The following is an 18,425-nucleotide window of genomic DNA, read 5'->3' as shown; positions in this document are numbered from 1 at the left end:
CTCAAAAAACTGACATTGCCTGCCTCTGTCCACCTCCTGAGTGCAGGATTAAAGATGTGTGCCACCACACACAATCCTATTGGCACTTTTTAATGTTTTTTTAAGATGTATTTTTATGTATGTTTGGGTATTTATGTATGTGTACTGGTGTCCTTGGATACCAGAAAAGGGTGTTGGATATCCTGGAGCTGGAGTTTCAGACAACTGTAAGCCATCCAAGTGGGTGCTGGAACCCAAACTTTGGCCCCCTGAAGGAACAGCAAGCACCCTTAACTGCCGGGCTATGTCTTCAGTTTCATTTTCCAGTCTGTCTAGAATTTGCTAGGTGTAATTGGTTAAGGATTTCATATTTTTTTTCCCCATAGAGTCACTTTCCCCATCTTTTGTTGAAGCCTCCATGTTCTCCCTGAACTCCAAGGCTGCCTGCATTGTGTGCCAGCCTCATCTCCCACTCTCCTTAGAGCAGGACCTTCCACTCCACTGGTGTTCCCCACAGTGGAGAGGGAGACTGTGTGTGGGACTACATCCCACCCCATCCTTATCCCCACAGGGCCAGCAAGACAGTTCTTCAGATAAAGTGCTTGGCGTGCAAGCTTGACAATCCAAGTTGGGTCTCCTGGAACCCATGGAAAAGTGGAAGTAGAAAGCTGTGCACGCATGCACACACACACACTCATAACAATGACACACTTCTTAAAAATGCATTTAAGTACTCCAAGTAAACTATGGAGTCGTTTAGACAAATTACATTCCAAAATATCATTGTCATTTCATCTGAAATCACACAAATTTAAATACTAACTTGGAAGACACCACATTCTGTGAAATGACCACCAGGATGCTAATTCAGATCTCTTCTGTCAAGAGTGAAGCTCAGGGAATTTTGTCTTGTGGGTTCTGTATAGGGAACTGTGTATTCTTTGGATCATCTGTAACTGGCAGTCCTCAGGACCAGTGTGTGTCCTTATCTAAGCTATTGAGAGAGAGAGAGAGAGAGAGAGAGAGAGAGAGAGACAGACAGAGGTGTTCTCGGCTTGAGAGAAACTTGGTCATGTTAAAACTGTTTCCTTCTATTGCAGAGAAATCTTTACTTCTGTTTACTGTCAGCAATATTAGAAATGTTGGCTTTCGGCAAAGGTGTTCTCAGTCTGTAAAGAAATCACCATTTCTGACCTCTGACAGGAGGAATTCTGTTATAAACCCATCCTTGCAGTCTTTAAATCCACCTTGCTTGGTGCTAGGACACTTCTTGTACATGTTTTTAGGTTTGATTTGGCAATATTTTATCTTGGAATTATTCCACCAAATCATCAAAATCAGTATGCAGTGGCTTTCTTGGCTTCAGATAGGGATTTTGGTGCCAGGTTGACAGATGAATTTTCCAAAATGCTCAACATCTTCTTTGCTTGATTTTCAGCTAATAGTGCTGGACCCACCGGTGAGTATTTCAGTGTCTCTAAATGAGACCTCAGTCACTTGGCGGCAGCTCCAGAATGTAGGGACACAAGTGTGCCCCTGCATTTCCCTTGTAGTTATATAGTCTTAGATTGTACAGCCTTCCAAGCCAGCTGCACCTAGTCATTTTGTACATGCCTCAGGCTGTTAGCATCCTCTTTGCCTATGGGGTGTCACCTCTTCTCTTGCCTACAGGTAGAAGAAAGCGACAACGAGTGGTCAGTTCCTCATTGCTTCACCATCTATGCGGCTCAGAAAACGATCGTGGTGGCAGCCAGGTAGGGGCCTTCTTCACGACTCAGTTGAGAACAGGGCCTGCTGCAGGGATGTGGACTTCAGTACCAGCCTTTGGAGCTTCAGGGGACTCCGCTGTTCCCAGGTTATGCAGGAAGGATTGCTGACATTTGTGTTTTTTAAGAGACCAACCATGGTGCTTCTGAGAAGGTGCCTGTGCCCTAGGGTTCTTGGCAGTTGGTCTTCTAATAGCACCAGGGCGCTAGCCCTCAGGCAAGGGAAGTACTTACCATGGTGAAAGTCAACTTGGGGCCACAGCAAAGGAGCAAACAGGCTTTCTCCTCCAGATCAGTGAGTTCTTCAAGTGTAGCTCCTACTCAGTGAAATCTGTCTTGGCTGGTCCTCTTCCACCAGGAACTGCCACCTTAATCATGACCCAACCCAGTCTCGTGTTTCAGCATTGAGACTTTTGGTGCTAAACTCTAGTTCCAACACCAAAGGCTGCCCTGCTTCTCCAGCTCCTCCCAGCTCACCCTAGGAACGGGCTGGAGAAGGCACGTTTCTGACAATCCTCAGGACCCATGGGATGGGCAGGTGCCCAAACCAGACCTGTCTCTTGACACAAAAGGACAGAACTCCAGGCAGAGGCCACTCACTTGACTTATTCTTTACAGCACTCGGCTAGAAAAGGAAAAGTGGATGCAGGACCTGAACACCGCAATCCAGGCAGCCAGGAGTATTGGCGACTCAGCTCCAACGCTGTTGGGAGGTCCAGTGTGTACTCAGACCCCCAGTGAGTTTTGATTCAAGACACCCCAGGAGAGTCCCTCTGTAGCTCTAAAAACTTCTAGAAATTGCTTTCCTGATCTTGCCCAGCATGTCAGGTCCCATGAGCTTCCCTCCTATACAAGGAAAACAGGTGGCCATGCCCAGGTGGCAGAGTCCTTGGGTTATCCTAGCACCATATGGTTTTGTCTGGCTGCTGACTTGGGTACCAAGTGCCTATTTCCCCGAACCTGGAGGACCCTCATGGGTGCATGGTGCCGTGTGGCTAACTCTCCCCAGGATCTTCCGATGAGGTCTCTCTGGAGGAATCGGAAGATGTTCGAGGAACCCGGGGCTCCCTGGAAGGGAACAGCCAGCACCGGGCCAACACCACAATGCATGTGTGCTGGTACCGGAACACAAGTGTGTCCAGAGCAGACCACAGTGCAGCTGTTGAGGTATGGCTGTCATGAGCATATGCATGAGCCCTTCTGCAAGTTTCCTCTACCGGTGCCCAGACAGCTGCCACCTGCCTTCCTCCCCCACTGTCAGAAACCAGTTTAGGGCTACTCAAGCTCTCTTTGGAAGGGGACTTCACACCAAATGTCACTTCGTGTCTTGTAAGGGCAGTCATGGCAGAGACAGCAGTGGTGGAATTTGCTGGAAGGCCCACATGTTGCCCCAAGGCAGTACTCTCCCTGGTTGGTCCACAGTCTTTCCCACTTCCCATCCTGGCTCATGCTCACCTGCTTCCCAAGGATTAGTGGTTGTACACATTTGGCTTCACAGAACCTCAAGTTATTCAGCTTACACCTCTACACACCCATTCCTGGACTTACTCCCTTCACACCCGACTCTAAGGTCTCCATAGCCTCATCCCCACTCTACAGGGCTATGAAGAACTCAAGACTGTGAGGGTCAGAGCACAGGTCCATAGTGAGACCTGAGATGTCTACAGATCAAAGTAGGTGGGGACCTCTTGGGAAGCTAGGCAGCACATATTAGACACAGGCCCAGAAGACAGGGCAGGTCAGTGGGCTGGCTGGCAGGGTCTTGTCCAGTGCTGCACTTAAATGCCCTCCTTCCCCCAATAATTTCAAAGAACCTTCCAAACTTGGTTCAAGGTGTCATCACCACCCTCATCTTGTTCTCGTGTAGGTTTGCAAATGTATGCTTTCATCGGGAAACTAATTTCATTATGTATCAGAAAGAGAAGTCTCGTACACTTAAGTTCCCAGACTAACATCCTGTTGTCAGGTCTTAAGTATGCACAAACCATGCTGATAAAAAATGCTAAGCATCAGCTGGGTAGTGCTGGCAACACTTAAGAGGCAGATCTCTTGAGTTTGAGGCCAGCCTGGTCTACAGAGGGAGAAACCTTGCTGAGCACGTAGACCTGGCTAGGCATCAGGGTCATGAAACTGGTGACAGCAGAGCGCTTTCGCCTTTTCTACCAACAGAACCAGCTTTCAGGATATCTGCTGAGAAAGTTCAAGAACAGCAACGGCTGGCAGAAGCTCTGGGTGGTCTTTACCAACTTCTGTTTGTTCTTCTATAAAACCCATCAGGTATGTTGAACCTAACTGGAGTCTAGGCACACAGGACACAACACATCTGCGTATCTTGTTTCCTCCTCACAGTGTGATGCCGATCCCACCATTACAGCACCTTTTCTATGGAAATGGAATTAGCCTTTCTTACCTGCGGGTCCCTCTGTATAAACTACCATTTCCTTGGGAGAACCACTGGGAGCGAGTAAAGGGCTGGGGGGCACCACAGAATAATGGACCCTGAGTGCAGACCTGCATCCCAACACCCAGTGACCCTGTTCCTGTGCTGTTCCAGGATGACTACCCCCTGGCCAGTCTCCCACTGCTGGGTTACAGTGTGAGCCTCCCCAGGGAGGCTGACAGCATCCACAAAGACTACGTTTTCAAGCTCCAATTCAAATCTCACGTCTACTTCTTCCGGGCTGAGAGCAAGTACACATTTGAAAGGTGATTCTGCGATGCTTCTTTTGTTCATTGCTAATAACAGAGCCAGAGGCAAACTTCCCAGTTCCCAGGAAACTAGGGTCAAATAATGCTTGCAGGGTTTTGTTTTCAGTGTATGTTCATGTTTGTATGCAGGCACTAGTGTACATACACATATATGCATACATATAGTGACCAAAGTATAACTTCAGGAGACAACATCCTTTTTATTTTTTTTTAATTTTATGTACATTGGTGTTTTGCGCTCATGTATTTCTGTGGGAGGGTGTCAGATCCCCTGGAACTGGAGTTACAGTTGTGAGCTGCCATATGGGTGCTGGGAATTGAATTCAGGTCCTCTGGAAGAGCAGCCTGTGTTCTTAACCACTGAACCATCTCTCCAGTCCCCCCTCCTTTTATTAAATTTCTTTCTTGTAGAGGAGGTATGGGCACATGCACTACTTGTATGTGGAGGCAAGAGGACAACTTTGTGGGGTTGGCTCTCTCCACGTACCAACAGTGTGTGAGTTCTGGAGATGGAACTCGGGCTGCCAGGCTTGGCAAGTGCTGTTACCTGCTACGGCATTGCACTGGCCCCATCTCCCTTGAGACAGGTGTCTCACTTGGGGGCTCACTGATGAGGCTAGGCTGCCTAGCCTCCAGTGAATCCATCGCTACCTCCTCAGTGCTAGAGTTACAAGTGCACATCACACCTGGCTTTTACTCAGGTCCTAGGGGTAAAACTGAGTTCATGACTGAGCATCAAGAACTTTACTGACTAGCTGTATTCATCATTCTTGGGAAGGTAAGTGAATATATGCCACTGGTGTGACCCTTCCACAGGTGGATGGAAGTCATTGAAAGGGCCAGCAGCTCACCGGAGAGACCCCCAAGCTTCACTCAGGACTGCTCACATCTCTCTCCAGTGCTGGAGGCAGAGATCAAAGGGAAGGAAGAATGTCCTTCGGGTTGCATGGACAAGAACCTATGACCAAGGCTTTCAGGGAGTGTAGGTATCACCCCCAGAGCTGAGCAACCAGAGCCATCCTTCCACCAGATGAAGGGTGGCACTGGCCCTGGAATGGGCCTTCAGACCTCCAGGAGGGGTTCTGCCCTCCCCAAACTCCAGTGAAGGTTCATGATGGCTGCAGCACATGTCTAAGATCCATGAAAAAGAAATGAGGGTTCTCATTTTTTTGTGAGCACAGCCCCTGCTGAGGACTGGCCCCAAACACAGGACTGGATGCTTCTACTTCTACCTGTAGCACCAATAGCCAAATTCACATTGCCTTAGACAGCACTATACTCAGGCGTATGTGATAACCTCAGGGTTAGCCTCCAGATATAGCGAAACAAGAGAAGGGCAAAAGCTATTCTGGTTCCCATCCCACATATCATCTAGACAAGCAGAAACCAAAGACCCCACCACCAGGGCCTGGGCGGGAGGGTGGCTCCTCTTATTAGTTCCTGGTATTTCTCATCAAGTAGGGCAGGCCTATGATTCCTGTTCACTTATGTGACTTATAATAAAAGGACATAACCCCACCCACCAGCATCCCCTCTGCCTTACTTTGTTCTCCAGCAGGCCAAAGGAAACTGTCAGGTTATATACCAACATTTAGAAAGGACACTAGCTAAGAGGCTATAGAAACCCCATCTGGCCAGGCTCCATCATCAGAATGTCTCCAATCCAGGTCTTTATTGAAATGGTAGGGCTTTCAATGCTCTATGGAAACTAATACTGTCAGAATACTTAGCAAGTTCAATTTTCTTTTAAAACAAAAAAGGGGGGGTGCAAAATATTCTGAACGATTTGAGTACTCATGAGAACACACAGTACCTGAACTGAAACCAAATTATGACCATCTTGGACCCTATGAGCCCCCAAGACACTATCCCTGGTGGAGGGTGAGAGCCAGAGTTGCCCAACAGTTGCTTTGATCCTTAGTTTAGCAGCTGCAGGACCAAAGATTCTGGAAGGTCACCCCAGCTTCCCAAATTGCTACCCAGTTCTTCAAGGGCCCTGACTACCTACTGTAGCGTTGGCCAACCCAGGAGGTGAGCACAGGTGTCGAGTGCTACTGTGCAGGGCAGCACACTATGGTGGGGCAGAAGGAAGGTGACCTGGCTGGTGAAGCCTACAGGCTGGTAGGTCTTTGCAGCTGCAGCACAGCACACGAAGGCTTCCAAGTCAGTCCTTTTAGAGCTCAAAACAAAACGCATTCTTCTCCCTCTCTGTGAAGAGCAGTGCATCCAGTTCAGCGCGTAGACGTCAGGTGGTTCCGGCTGTGTGAGAACCTGGAAGTGGAAGGTATCATTGCTGTCCTGGGCATGTATTTTTTTTGTTTGTTTGTTTTTTTTTTTTTGTTTTTTCGAGACAGGGTTTCTCTGTGGCTTTGGAGCCTCTCCTGGAACTAGCTCTGTAGACCAGGCTGGTCTCGAACTCACAGAGATCCGCCTACCTCTGCCTCCCGAGTGCTGGGATTAAAGGCGTGCGCCACCACCGCCCGGCCATGTATTTGAGCAGCATCTCACAAGATGTCCTCAGTCTTCAGGTCACTGCTGACTAGACCAAACCCTGGGGCTCCTAACAACCCCCAGGGTGGGTCTCTTGGTATACAAGGACAGGATCCAGAGGAGATGGGAGAAGAAACAGGTACAACTGCCTCTAACAGCTGGGAACCCCGAGTCTGTGGAGCTGCCAAGGAAGGACTAGTGTCTGCCCTGTCCCTTCACGGGCATGAGTCAGCTTAGTGTTCCCCATCCTTGGCTTACACAGTATCCATGCTGTTCCTGGGGCACAGAACTCTAGGAAGCCACCAAGTAGAAAGGTCAGGACCCATTCTGTGCAACTCTGTCCAGACAATGCCTGAGACTGAGGTCTAACCTTAATGTGGTTCAAAGCCACAAGCGGCCCACTTGCCTCTCCCTCTCTTAACTCCAAAGGCACAAATGAGAGAGTATGCTAACCATAAAAAAGGAAGACCAAACCAGCTGCTCCCAAGAATGTTTTGTGTTCAGTTCCCCCATGGAGATTCCTACCAGGTCAGGGCACTGTGCTCACCTCTGTACACGTTCCACCAGGTGCACCATCAGCTTGTCTGAGATGCCAGGACAGGACTCCTCAGCCAGGCTAAAGGCGTTCTCTAGCTCCTCCAGGGCACCCACGCTCCCACCGCTCTGCTTGTGCTTCTCTTTGAGCTGTAGAGAGAACATGGACCGTTTAACTGCATCTGACCTGAGACCCACATTTGGACCTACAGAAAGCAAGGCAGCACTTTGTATGGCTCTGCTGAGGGGGCTCTGTGGCCCTCCTCTCCCTGACTAGGGTTCTCAAAAGGTCACAACAAATGGCTTCTCACAGGATGAAGGTCAGGAAGTCAAATTAGGTAGATCCAGTCTAACTCAGAAATTAGTACAGTAACCCAGAGCACACTACATCCCAGATCAGACTACAGAGCGTTGATAACCACTTTCGGGACCTCCTTTCCTGACAGTACTTTTACTTAAGGAGTCCTTTCTTGGCCCTGGGCAACACTGCATGTTGCCCATAACAGCCCTAAGTGGCTGTTTCCTACTCTGGCTAGGGTCACTGCCAAATCCTACTCTACCCACTGTCGTCAGGGAGATGGCTATTTCTATTCACCTACATCCTGCACTCCCTCCCTGGGCTCCATGGCTCCAGGTGCTGTTGTTACCCACAGGGGTGGGAAGATAGGCCTACACCTACTGCCTGACCTTCACATTCATGTGTGAGCACTCATTCCTGGCTGCACTGTGTGTTTTTGTTCGTTTGGTTTTTTTTTGAGATGGTTTCTCTGTTTAATAGCCCTAGCTGTCCTGGAAATTTGCTTTGTAGACTAGGCTGGCCTCAAACTCAAAGATCCACTTGCCTCTGTCTGGGAATAAAGGTGTGTGCCACCACACCCAGCTTGCTGCACTGTATTTCTGATGATGGCTTTGACTTCTCTCAGCAGGTACCAGTGACATAAGGTCAAGTGGCCACCAAGGAATCACCTCCCTGGCCTAGGACTGACCCAACATCAACAATTCTTTGTCTTCCTCCACAGAAGAACCATGTGGTAGTTGCACACTGAAAAACACAGTAGTACTGTAATGCCAGACAACCTTAGCAGGTCTGGGAACACAAAAGGACTCTGGCCAGGTCAGTTCTTCCTGGTGGTTTATGGTCCTTCCAGCTAAGAAACTAGACCCACAAGCCTGCGCATAACTAGCTGCAACAGACCCAGAAATCAAATGGATAAAGCCTGGGAACAGGGCACACTAGAACACCACTCCATGGCTCTGCAGGGAGCACTCATAATGAACAAAGCTACTACCCCACATGACCTCAGGCTCACCCCAACTCTCACCTCTCCAAAGACAGGCCGAACTAGCGTAGACAAGCACTGGGACCTTGGCTGTCTCTTGATAGGTTCAGCAGACTGCAATGAGAAAGCAGGGCATTGGGTACATGGAGGAGATAAGAGAGGCTCCCTTCCCTGTCTCCTCAATCTCTGGCTTAAGCTGACAGTATATACACCAGGGGTCAACTCCCAAACTACAAGCCATCAGTTCTCATCAGGCCCACACCTAAGCACAGAAGACCCAGGTTTCAGCATGAGTCCTAGTTAGCTCAATACCACTCTAAGCTTAGGAACCACATGCTCTACACTGTCCTTCCCAGACCCCAGATGAGTGTTTAAAATAGCCCTAGGTCAAGGGCACTTTGGAGCTGACCTCCTCAAAGCCTGGTACCCAGACTGCATGCAGTCCCTATCTGCTTTCCCCAGGAAGTTGAGGCAGGGCTGGTACATATGGACCGTGCTCTGGCCCAGGGTATGAACAGACCTTCTGTGAGCTGTGCAGGGCAGTCCCCTTGTGCAGCTTGCTATGTGGACTTGGCCGGATGGTTGGGGGAAACGTCCAGATGGGACCTTGCTCCCCATCCTCAGCCTCGCCATCACTAAAGAGGATAAAGAATCAGAAGAGCTGATGGAGACAGGGCTGAAAGTAACCATCGTACCAATTACATCTTATTTCTCTGAGGTAGCCTCTTGGCCTAGGCTGCCCCAGTTAAAAGGCCCTATTCTTCAGCATGAAAGTTCCCTGCCCAATATCAGTCCCCACCCTAGCAACTAACTCTAAGCCTGCCTCTGGAGGAGACCTCCGCTGGCATCAAAGCACCCAGGGAGCCCTTTAGAACAACAACAAAAGGCCCTACATGTCAGAATCCTCAGAACTGGACTCCTCGCCATGCCCCTCAGACTTCCAGCGCTTGTAGCGGTCAATGAGTTCAGTGAGAAAAGAGGTCTTCTTGGTGTAGCGTGTGATGAATTTGTGCTTCAGGAGCTCCTTGGCAGTGGGTCGCTGCCAGGAAGACAGTCAAGAGCTGAGTTCCACCCTCACAGTGGACACAAGGCAGGGCAGGTAGGGATATGAAGGGTGGGCCCTGTCTTACCCCAAATAAGCATCCTCCCTTCATAAATTCCCCAAGACCCTCAGCTGCCTGGGGGAGGGGGGAGTGGAGATAAGCCTTACGAATCGTGGGTCCTTATTGAGGCAGGCCTCTACAAACTCCTTGAAGGGTTTACTGTGATGGCCCTCCAACGTGGGTGGGTTATTCTTGGGAATCAAGAACAGGACTCGCATAGGGTGAAGGTCAGAGTTTGGCGGCTCCCCCTTGGCCAGCTCGATGGCTGTGATGCCCAAGGACCAGATGTCAGCCTAGACAGGTATCACACAGGACAGTTGCTGCATGTAACATTTTGGGCTGGTGGCAGTGTACTCCCACCTCCCACCCAGAACTCACCTTAAAGTCATAAGCAGACTGCTTGATAACCTCAGGTGCCATCCAGAAGGGAGTACCCACAAATGTGTTCCTCTTGATTTGTGTGTCTGTGAGCTGCCCAGCCACACCGAAGTCTGCCAGCTTCACATCACCCTGCTCCGAGAGCAGCACGTTGGCAGCTGCTCAATACAGGACAGGTGGGCATCATCCTTGGCTCCAAGAGCCCGCCCCAAGTAGCCCTGCATGCAACTCCTTGATGAGTCATGGGATCCCTGGCCCCTGGGGATAGCAGCAGGGATGTCTTGGGACCTCGGTTTTTCTTGCCACTGTGGGCCAGCGGGCCACTGCTGACAGAAGCAGGCAAGCTGGGGGACCTACAGGAGTAGTCCTATCTTTGCTCCAGGGCTTCCCTGTTTGCCTTTTCTGACAAACCCCAACAAAGGTGACATCCACATCACATCTAATCATAGTGACCTTAACCAAAGGGTACAGCTGACATGGGCTAGTCAGGAACTCCATCACTCTGTCTACAGGTGGTGGGCTGGCCCAGCTTTGTGAGTCCTCATCAGGACTGGACCACACCTGATGCTGAGTGAAGGCTTTTGCCATGTACTAGGTACACAACTGGTTTCCTTCACATATGTGAAGACTGAGACTAGGAAGGTTTTCCAAGGCTTGGGAAGTAGCTCAGCAGCAGAATGTTTGCTGAGCGTGCACAATCCCCTAGCTTCCATCCTCAGTGTTGGCCACACTTAAAAGGGGGGTAAAAACATACACCCCAGTTCCCAGGTGGTAGAAGGGCTCCCCACATCCCATGCCCTCAGGTACCACAATCTACTGGTTCTACATGCCCATCTCTTTCTAGGTCATGAGCAGAACTGCAGCCATGCCCACCCCGCGGGACCTTTGATATCTCTGTGGATCTTGCGCTCTGAGTGCAGATAATCCAAGCCCTTCAGAATCTCCCGTAAAATGGTGGCAATATAGGTTTCCTCCAGTGGACCAGGTTTTAGCTGAAGAAAGACATCAGGGAAGAAGAACCTCGGTTGTAGCTACGACACCCACACCACCTCAGCTCTGGAGCTCCACCACCCAGCAATTTCTGAGTCCTTGCACAAGACTTTTGTGTTCCTTCACTCTGAAAGTTTCAGATGTTAAGGATAGTGAGGGAAGGAGAAGTGGGGGGAGGGGGGGGGACAGGCTTTTTCCAGAGGCTATGTGGTGGTGCACACCTTTAATTCCAGCACTTGGGAGGCAGAGGCAGGCAGATATTGAAGACCAGCCAGGTCTACAGAGTGAGTTCCAGGACAGCCAAGGCTGTTAAACCTGGCTGAAACCCTGTCTTCAAAAACTAAAAAAAATAAAATCAAACAAGCTATTTTTATCTTTTCTGTGATTATAAAGATGAGAGTAGGTTCTTAACCATGACCTTGACCCTCTTATTTATTTGGGGGTTCTAACCGTGCCTATGCCCCCAGGCCAGTAGAGGCCCAAGACCTCTTTCACCATCAATCAGGGCAAGATAACCAGTAATTTGTTTTGGGAATTGACAATTCCTGATTAACATCTAAAGCACTAAGTCAGTAAACAGGTGGCCTGAGAAAGCCCACAAGCCTAAGGGTTTGCAGAGCAGTGGCCCCTGGGGCACTGGAAGACACCACAACCCCCACAGCAAGCTGCTCATTGCTTGAGCTTGATCTTACCAGGTCCAGTGCAGAGCCACCACCCAGGTACTCCATGATAATCCACAGCTTGGTGCTCTGAGAGCAAAGAAACATATCAGTGCCTGGGCAGCCAATGAAGGAGGCAAACCCAAGAGTGGAGTCCACAGGCCAACCCCTCTACCTCCACCAAAAGATGTCAGCTAGGGGCTCAGGCTACTATGTCAGCAACTACACCAGCTAGTTCCTACCAGGAACCCAAATAGGAAAGGGTTCTAGCCAGGCAAGGTAGTAAATGCTTATAATCCCAACACTTGAGAGGAGCTAAAGTTCAAGGTCAGACGAGGCTACAAAACCTTGTGTGTTTTTTTGGGGGGAAAGGGGCTCAAGACAGGGTTTCTCTCTGTAGCTTTGGAGCATCCTGGAACTCACTCTGTAGACCAGGTTGGCCTCAAACACAAAGAGATTTGTCTGCCTGCCTCCCAAATGCTGGGATTAAAGATGTGTGCCACCACCGCCTGGCTTAAGACCTTGTTTTTTTTTTTTTAAAAGGGAAAGAAGGGATAGAGAGATGTCTTGGCAGGTAAGAGCACTTGATGCTCTCCCAGAAGACCCAAGTTTAATTCCCAACACCAGCATCATATGGCTCACAAAGGGCTTTAACTCCAGTTCCAGGTGGATCCAATACCCTCTTCTGGCCTCCTCAGGCGCACACGCACACTCATGTGCACATACCCCCACCTGGCACATATAGGTAAAAGTAATAATAAAAAATTAATATTTTTCAAAGGAGGTCCAAGTCAATCATGGTGGTGTATGCCTTTAATCCCAGCACTAGAGAGGAAGCAGCAGGAGGGTATGTGTGAGTTTAAGGCCAGCCTGGTCTGCACAATGAGACACAGAACTACATAGACCCTGCTTCAAAACAAAAACAACAACAAAAAGACACTTATACACTAAAACCCAAACAAACAACAACAACAAAAAATAGAGGGCTAGAAGTGGTGGCAGACACTTTAATTCAGCACTTAGAGACAGGCCAATCTCTTGTGAGTTTGAGGCCAGCCGGTGTTGTAGTAATAAGAGCGGTGGGCTGCGTCCCCGGCACCCGGCTGCCCCCACGGCTAGCTTTACCCGAAATAATTACACGGAAACTGTATTCTTTTAAACACCGCTTGGCCCATTTCTATCTAGCCTCTTCTAGGCTAGCTCTCGCACCTGGACTAGCCCATTTCTAATAATCTGCTGTAGCCCACGAGCTGGCTTACCAGGAATGATCTTAACCTGCATCTGCCTGGAGTGGGAGAATCATGGTGACTCCCTGACTCAGCTTCTTTCTCCCAGCCTTCCGTTCTGTTTACTCCACCCACCTAAGGGTGGGCCTATCAAATGGGCCTAGCAGTTTCTTTATTGCTTAACCAATGAAATCAACAGATTGATATATGACACTCCCCCATCAAGCCGGGTCGAAATAGACAACGTCCAGGGTGAAGGGCAGCAGAAAAGGTCTCACTGACCACCCAGCTACCATACCTCTGGTAGAGGCACCTGATGGACAGACCAAGTGCTCAGAGCAGTAGCTAAGTCTACTTCAACAGCCCAAGTGCCCTCCTTGCAGGTGCCCAAAGTACTGCCAGCAGGGGCCCCTAAGACTGTACCTAACAGAACCCACAGATAAGAAGACAGCTGGGTTGCCAACTGACCCTTGCAAATTGGCACTTCTCAAGAGAACAGACTTTTTTTGTGACTCTCAGTTATGGGATGGGGGTGGGGGGCCCTCTTTGCCCTTCCAGAGGAATTCCCATGTGCCCAGCAGTGCCTTTCTCTGCTCTCCTCTACCCTTGGGTACAAATTAATCCCTCTGGAAACAAAGGAGAAAACATGGCACAGAATCTTCAGAGTGCTCCACCCCCAGCCACTACAGATGCCCCTCCACTTTGCAGATACCTTCAGGTAGGAGCCGAAGTAGCGGGTGATGTAAGGACTATCACACTGGCTGAGCACAGTGATCTCTTGTTGGATGTCCTCGATCTCATCCTCTGCCTCTTCCAGGTCAATGATTTTGATGGCCACCACCTCCTTGGTGTGGTTGTCGATGCCCTTGTACACCTCCCCAAACGAGCCCTTGCCAATGCGGTCAAGCTTGGTGAAGAGTTCCTCTGGGTCCACACGAGAGTGCTATTGAAGTCAACAAGGACAGAATGTTGAGGCAGAGCACGGACAACACCCACCAGAAGAAGTACTAGAAGGGGGCTGCTCTGCTGACTGAGGGCATGGCCACTGCAAGGAGCTAAAGGAAAGGGAACTCACCTCAATTCTTTTCCAGCTTTTTTCTGAACCCTTATTCAGAAAAACTAAACTCTCCACTCTGCAAGAATCACTTTGTTCAATGGATTGGATAGAGTAACTCAAATGTAGACTATAAGCCTTAGTTAATGCCACATCTCAAAGTGCCCTTATCGGTTGTCTACAGTGAGCTGGGCCCAGACTAACAGAAATGACAGGCAGGAACATATATGTGTGTGTAACAGAGTATTTTAAAACCCATTTTACTATAAATCTAAAACTGTTCTAAAAAGAAAAACAGTTAAAAGTAATGTGTGCTGGAGTCTGGAAAGATGGCTTGGTGGTTAAGAGCGCACATACTGCTTTTGCAGAAGATTGGAACTCAATTCTCAAAACTGCCTACAACTCCAGCTCCAGAGGGATCTGAGGTCTCTGGCCTTGGAGAATACCTGCACGCACATGTGCATACCACCCCCATAATTTAAAAATAAAATTTAGCTGTGCATGATGGTGCACACCTTTAGTCCCAGCACTTAGGAGGCAGAGGCAAGTGGATCTCCAAGTTCGAGGCCAGCATCGTCTACAGAGCTAGTTCCAGGACAGCTAGGGAGCTAGGGGTACACAGAGAAACCCTGTCTCAAAAAAAGAAAAAAAAAACCCAAAAAAAAAACAAAACTAGAGATTAAAATTTAGCACAAGCTAACATGTTTTCCACACTTCAAAAAGCTACACCCATTAAAGTACTGATCTACTTCCAAATCAGTCCTCTAGCAAGCTACACCCCCAGACTAGCACTGAGTTGAACACTTTCTCAGATGCTTGATTCTAGATACTAAACACAGAAAGTGCCTTTGATGGCTCTTAGAGTTAATGAAAAAGAACTTATCATTGCTGAACCAACAGTGTTGAAGATACCTGGTTTAAATACCAATACACTACAAGTGAAGAACCAGGATGCAAAGGTATGTCCTCTGTCCAAACCACACTACAGCATTTGAACCAGGGCTGCCTCCAGGAACAGAGACATTCCTGGGCTGCACAGAAAAGGACAGAAGCAGAAGAGCTTCTCCCAGGGCCATCAGTGAGCGTCCCCTGCCTGTGATATCTGGCAGACTCTGGAAAAGAACATGCTCTCCATACCACTAACTAGCAGGCCCAAGACCTAGGAATGGGAATACTGAACCTCATCCAGTTTTTCAACCCTGCGAGGTTTCACCTCCATTAGGAAATGCTCCCCAAAAAGGATGTCCATTAAAAGGAACCAAATATGACTGGTGAGGTGGTTTATCTGGTAAAGGCACTTGCCACCGAGACTGAGTTTGATTCCCTAGACCCACATGGTGGAAGAAGAGAACTGACTCCCAAAAGCTGTCTGGTGACCCATACGTGCCATGGTCAACACATGGGGAGGTATAGTTTTGTTGTTGTTGTTTTGTTTTGTTTTGTTTTTTTAATAGGACTAGGGAAATAACTCGGTGGCAGAGCATTTGCTTAGCATAACCAAGACCTGGAGTTCAGCCCCTGGTCCCACATGGGGTGGTGGGTGCAGGGAGCAAGACACAAAAAGGCAAACCACATTTATTTACAACTGTGTTAAGTACTGATGCTCAAATCCCTCTGTGTTTAGGGAACAGCTTGTCCTAGGTGTTTACCATGTTCCTAAGGAGCCTGTTCTCTAAGAATGACATGCTGCCTCCCTGAGGCCTAATTGCCCCAGCCTCTTCTCTCCAAGCAAGGCAACTGGTTTCAGAGACCTGACTAAACCCCATTTGAGACTTTCCAGAGATATTTCAATCTGAACTTTCCAACTAGCTACATTCCTAAAGTTTTTAAGCATAAAAGAAGTAAGGTAGAGACACAGAGAACCACAGTCCTCAGCCCATTTACAAGCCAAGCAGAGAGAAGTGCGGAGAAGAGCTCCAGGAACAAGGGCAGTGTCAACACAGGAGTCGCCTGATCCCTCCCAGCAAAGCTACCTCTGAGAGGCCTGAGTTGTAACACAGCGCCATGCAGTGCCCAGAGCAAGCACTTTGAGTAGACTAGCTGTGGTAACCATATGTACCCTACTGTGGCTAGAGAGATGGCTCAGTGGGTTAAGAGCACTCGGGTTTGGTTCCCAACAACCCAGATGATCTCAAGCACTGCCCACATGTGGTGTACATACATACATGCATGTACTCACAAACACACATAAAAGTAAATAGACCTATTTAAAAAAAAAAAAAAGGAAGAAGGAGGAAGGAAAAGACAAGGACAGGACCAGAAGATGGCTCACTAGGTAAAAAAGCACTTGTCACCAAACCTGACAACCTGGGTTTGATCCCCTGGACCCACATAGTAGGAGAGAACCAATGCCCATAAGTGGTCTTCTAATATTTACACTGTGGTACATACATACCTACCCATTCATAAATAAATGTAATCTTTGTTTTGTTTTTTAAAGAAAATGAAAAGGGAGACCAATCCATCCAAAGTGACCCTTCTCGCAGCCTCATCAGAACTGGCAGCCAAACCCTGAGACCCGTTCTCACTGAGCGGCAGTCGATGCTTGGAGCAGATCTGCTGCCTGAAATCCTGAAAGGCCACACTGAGATTTGACCAGACAGAGGAAGCAGAGCACTGCCTGAGATACCTTAGGCTACACAGGCCAGGGAGTAGTGTTTGCCCCCCAAGCTCTTAGCTTTTCAAGTGAAAAGCCAAGAAAAACTCCTCCAGTGTGGCTGATAAATCAGACACCTTGGCTGTTCCAAGACTGGCACTGGACCCAAGCCGGATGAGAACTAAACCCTCTGAGCCACGCACTCTCAGCACACTCCCCAGTGTGTAGACCACCAATAAAGGTGTAAGAGATCGGTACAAAAGTACCTCAGTCTTCTGCCACCTCCTGTCTGCTCAAAGCCAGTCCTGAAAACCAGGTGCAGGATAAGGTCCACAGAGCAGACCTTTTTCTGCCTGTTTCCGCTCCAAGAGCCCCCACAAACACTTCCTCAAACCCTCCTCTTACCACTTAGTCCTACTGTTTCCTCAGCTGCTACTGCTCCACCATGTACATAGTTGTGAGACACCTTGAGAGCCATCTCAAGACTCCAGGAGGTCTAGCTGATGACCTGAGGCTAAAAAGTCTTATCACTGGTCCATCTAGTGCCTGCTAAGCAGCCTGAGAAAACCTGGGTGATGTAGAACCATGACCAGGGGCCACCATCCCTCTGATCTCAGGGGCCCCTTTTCCCATTCCTGACAGACACAATGTCCTCCCACACTGCCCAGCCATACTGAGAATCCTTAATTGTCCTCCCCTTGGGGAGCCTACAGTCAGAACTGGGTCCACCACAGCAGCCCAAGAAGGGAATCCTCGGGTCATGTATTCATTCATCACTGCCTCAGAGAATACAGCAGACCACAAAGCCAGAGTTCTAAGTTTTCAGCAAGAAAGGAGGGAACCTCACTCTTCAAAGTCAATGCTTTTTGGATAGCTACATATATGGCCCAGCCAGCCTTAGCAGAATCAGTATGACGGGAACCTTCCCGGCATGGTCCTGACATTATATTTACATCTTTGAAGCAGCCCTAGTCCCAACCCTAACTGGGACCCGTAGGCAGCGTCCTGATCTGGGTGGCTCAGATTTCTCTTCTGGACAGATGTGCTATGAACCATCACTCAAACCATGTAACTGGCTCTGCGCAGTTGAGACTATACTCTCCATTTACTCCTAGGGCTGTTATACATGGAGCCTCTTGTGTATCTGCCAACAAGCCTGCTCTGTGTCACCCCCCACCCCTCCAAAAGAGGAGCTACCCGACACACACCCTCAACTACCACCACACAGTGCTTGCCCATAACCATCTGGTCCTTCCAGAGATGGACTGGCCAGATAAAGGGTAATCTAAGGCAGGAGCAAGGCTATGTAAGACAACAGAATCCTTACCACACAAATGGGCAGTTTCAAAGGCCGCCACGGCAGCCATGTTGAGAGAAAAGAGCCCTACAAAGGTTTATATTACTTTCAGAAGCCAAGTATGTCTAGGCTGGATACAGGCCCCTAAAAGGACAAAAAGGTGCTTTGTCTTTGAGAAAGGTCCCCTAGCCAGCATCCCTCTACTCCCTCACAGTTCACAGCTCCAATGTGTCATCCTGGGACCTACAGGAGCTAAGTCTAAGCCTCTTAAAAATAAACTAGAGGCAGATTTTTCCTCTCAGAATGTTATATAATTAGAGGCAAAATGTCAAAAAAACATATTTAAAATGTGTTAACTTAATTC

General features: G+C 48.8%; 2 protein-coding genes across 4 annotated transcripts in view; one reads left to right on the top strand and one right to left on the bottom strand.

Moving 5' to 3' along the window:
• The window catches only part of LOC121447136 (FERM, ARHGEF and pleckstrin domain-containing protein 2), a 105,145-nt gene extending 99,298 nt beyond the window's left edge, over positions 1-5,847 (top strand). For both annotated transcript variants that reach the window (XM_041650212.1, XM_041650213.1), the window contains exons 22-27: positions 1,651-1,733; positions 2,364-2,482; positions 2,755-2,912; positions 3,915-4,022; positions 4,300-4,451; positions 5,271-5,847. In XM_041650212.1, the coding sequence (XP_041506146.1) occupies positions 1,651-1,733; positions 2,364-2,482; positions 2,755-2,912; positions 3,915-4,022; positions 4,300-4,451; positions 5,271-5,418 (768 nt within the window). In that variant the 3' untranslated portion in view covers positions 5,419-5,847. The remainder of the gene's footprint in view (positions 1-1,650; positions 1,734-2,363; positions 2,483-2,754; positions 2,913-3,914; positions 4,023-4,299; positions 4,452-5,270) is intronic.
• Positions 5,848-6,111: 264 nt separating this feature from the next.
• LOC121447137 (serine/threonine-protein kinase 25) overlaps positions 6,112-18,425 on the bottom strand; it is a 36,739-nt gene continuing 24,425 nt past the window's right edge. For both annotated transcript variants that reach the window (XM_041650215.1, XM_041650214.1), the window contains exons 3-12: positions 13,827-14,057; positions 11,922-11,978; positions 11,123-11,231; positions 10,240-10,397; positions 9,969-10,154; positions 9,652-9,797; positions 9,279-9,393; positions 8,801-8,872; positions 7,492-7,628; positions 6,112-6,725 (exon numbers count right to left, since the gene is read on the bottom strand). In XM_041650215.1, coding sequence (XP_041506149.1) covers positions 6,686-6,725; positions 7,492-7,628; positions 8,801-8,872; positions 9,279-9,393; positions 9,652-9,797; positions 9,969-10,154; positions 10,240-10,397; positions 11,123-11,231; positions 11,922-11,978; positions 13,827-14,057 — 1,251 coding nt within the window. In that variant the 3' untranslated portion in view covers positions 6,112-6,685. The remainder of the gene's footprint in view (positions 6,726-7,491; positions 7,629-8,800; positions 8,873-9,278; positions 9,394-9,651; positions 9,798-9,968; positions 10,155-10,239; positions 10,398-11,122; positions 11,232-11,921; positions 11,979-13,826; positions 14,058-18,425) is intronic.

The sequence above is a fragment of the Microtus oregoni genome, unplaced genomic scaffold (genome assembly GCF_018167655.1).
Source record: "Microtus oregoni isolate MIOR12 unplaced genomic scaffold, Mior012 000004F_ref0000308, whole genome shotgun sequence".
Classification (NCBI taxonomy): domain Eukaryota; kingdom Metazoa; phylum Chordata; class Mammalia; order Rodentia; family Cricetidae; genus Microtus; species Microtus oregoni.
Note: the sequence above shows the minus strand (reverse complement) of the source record. Positions and strands in the feature narration are given on the sequence as shown.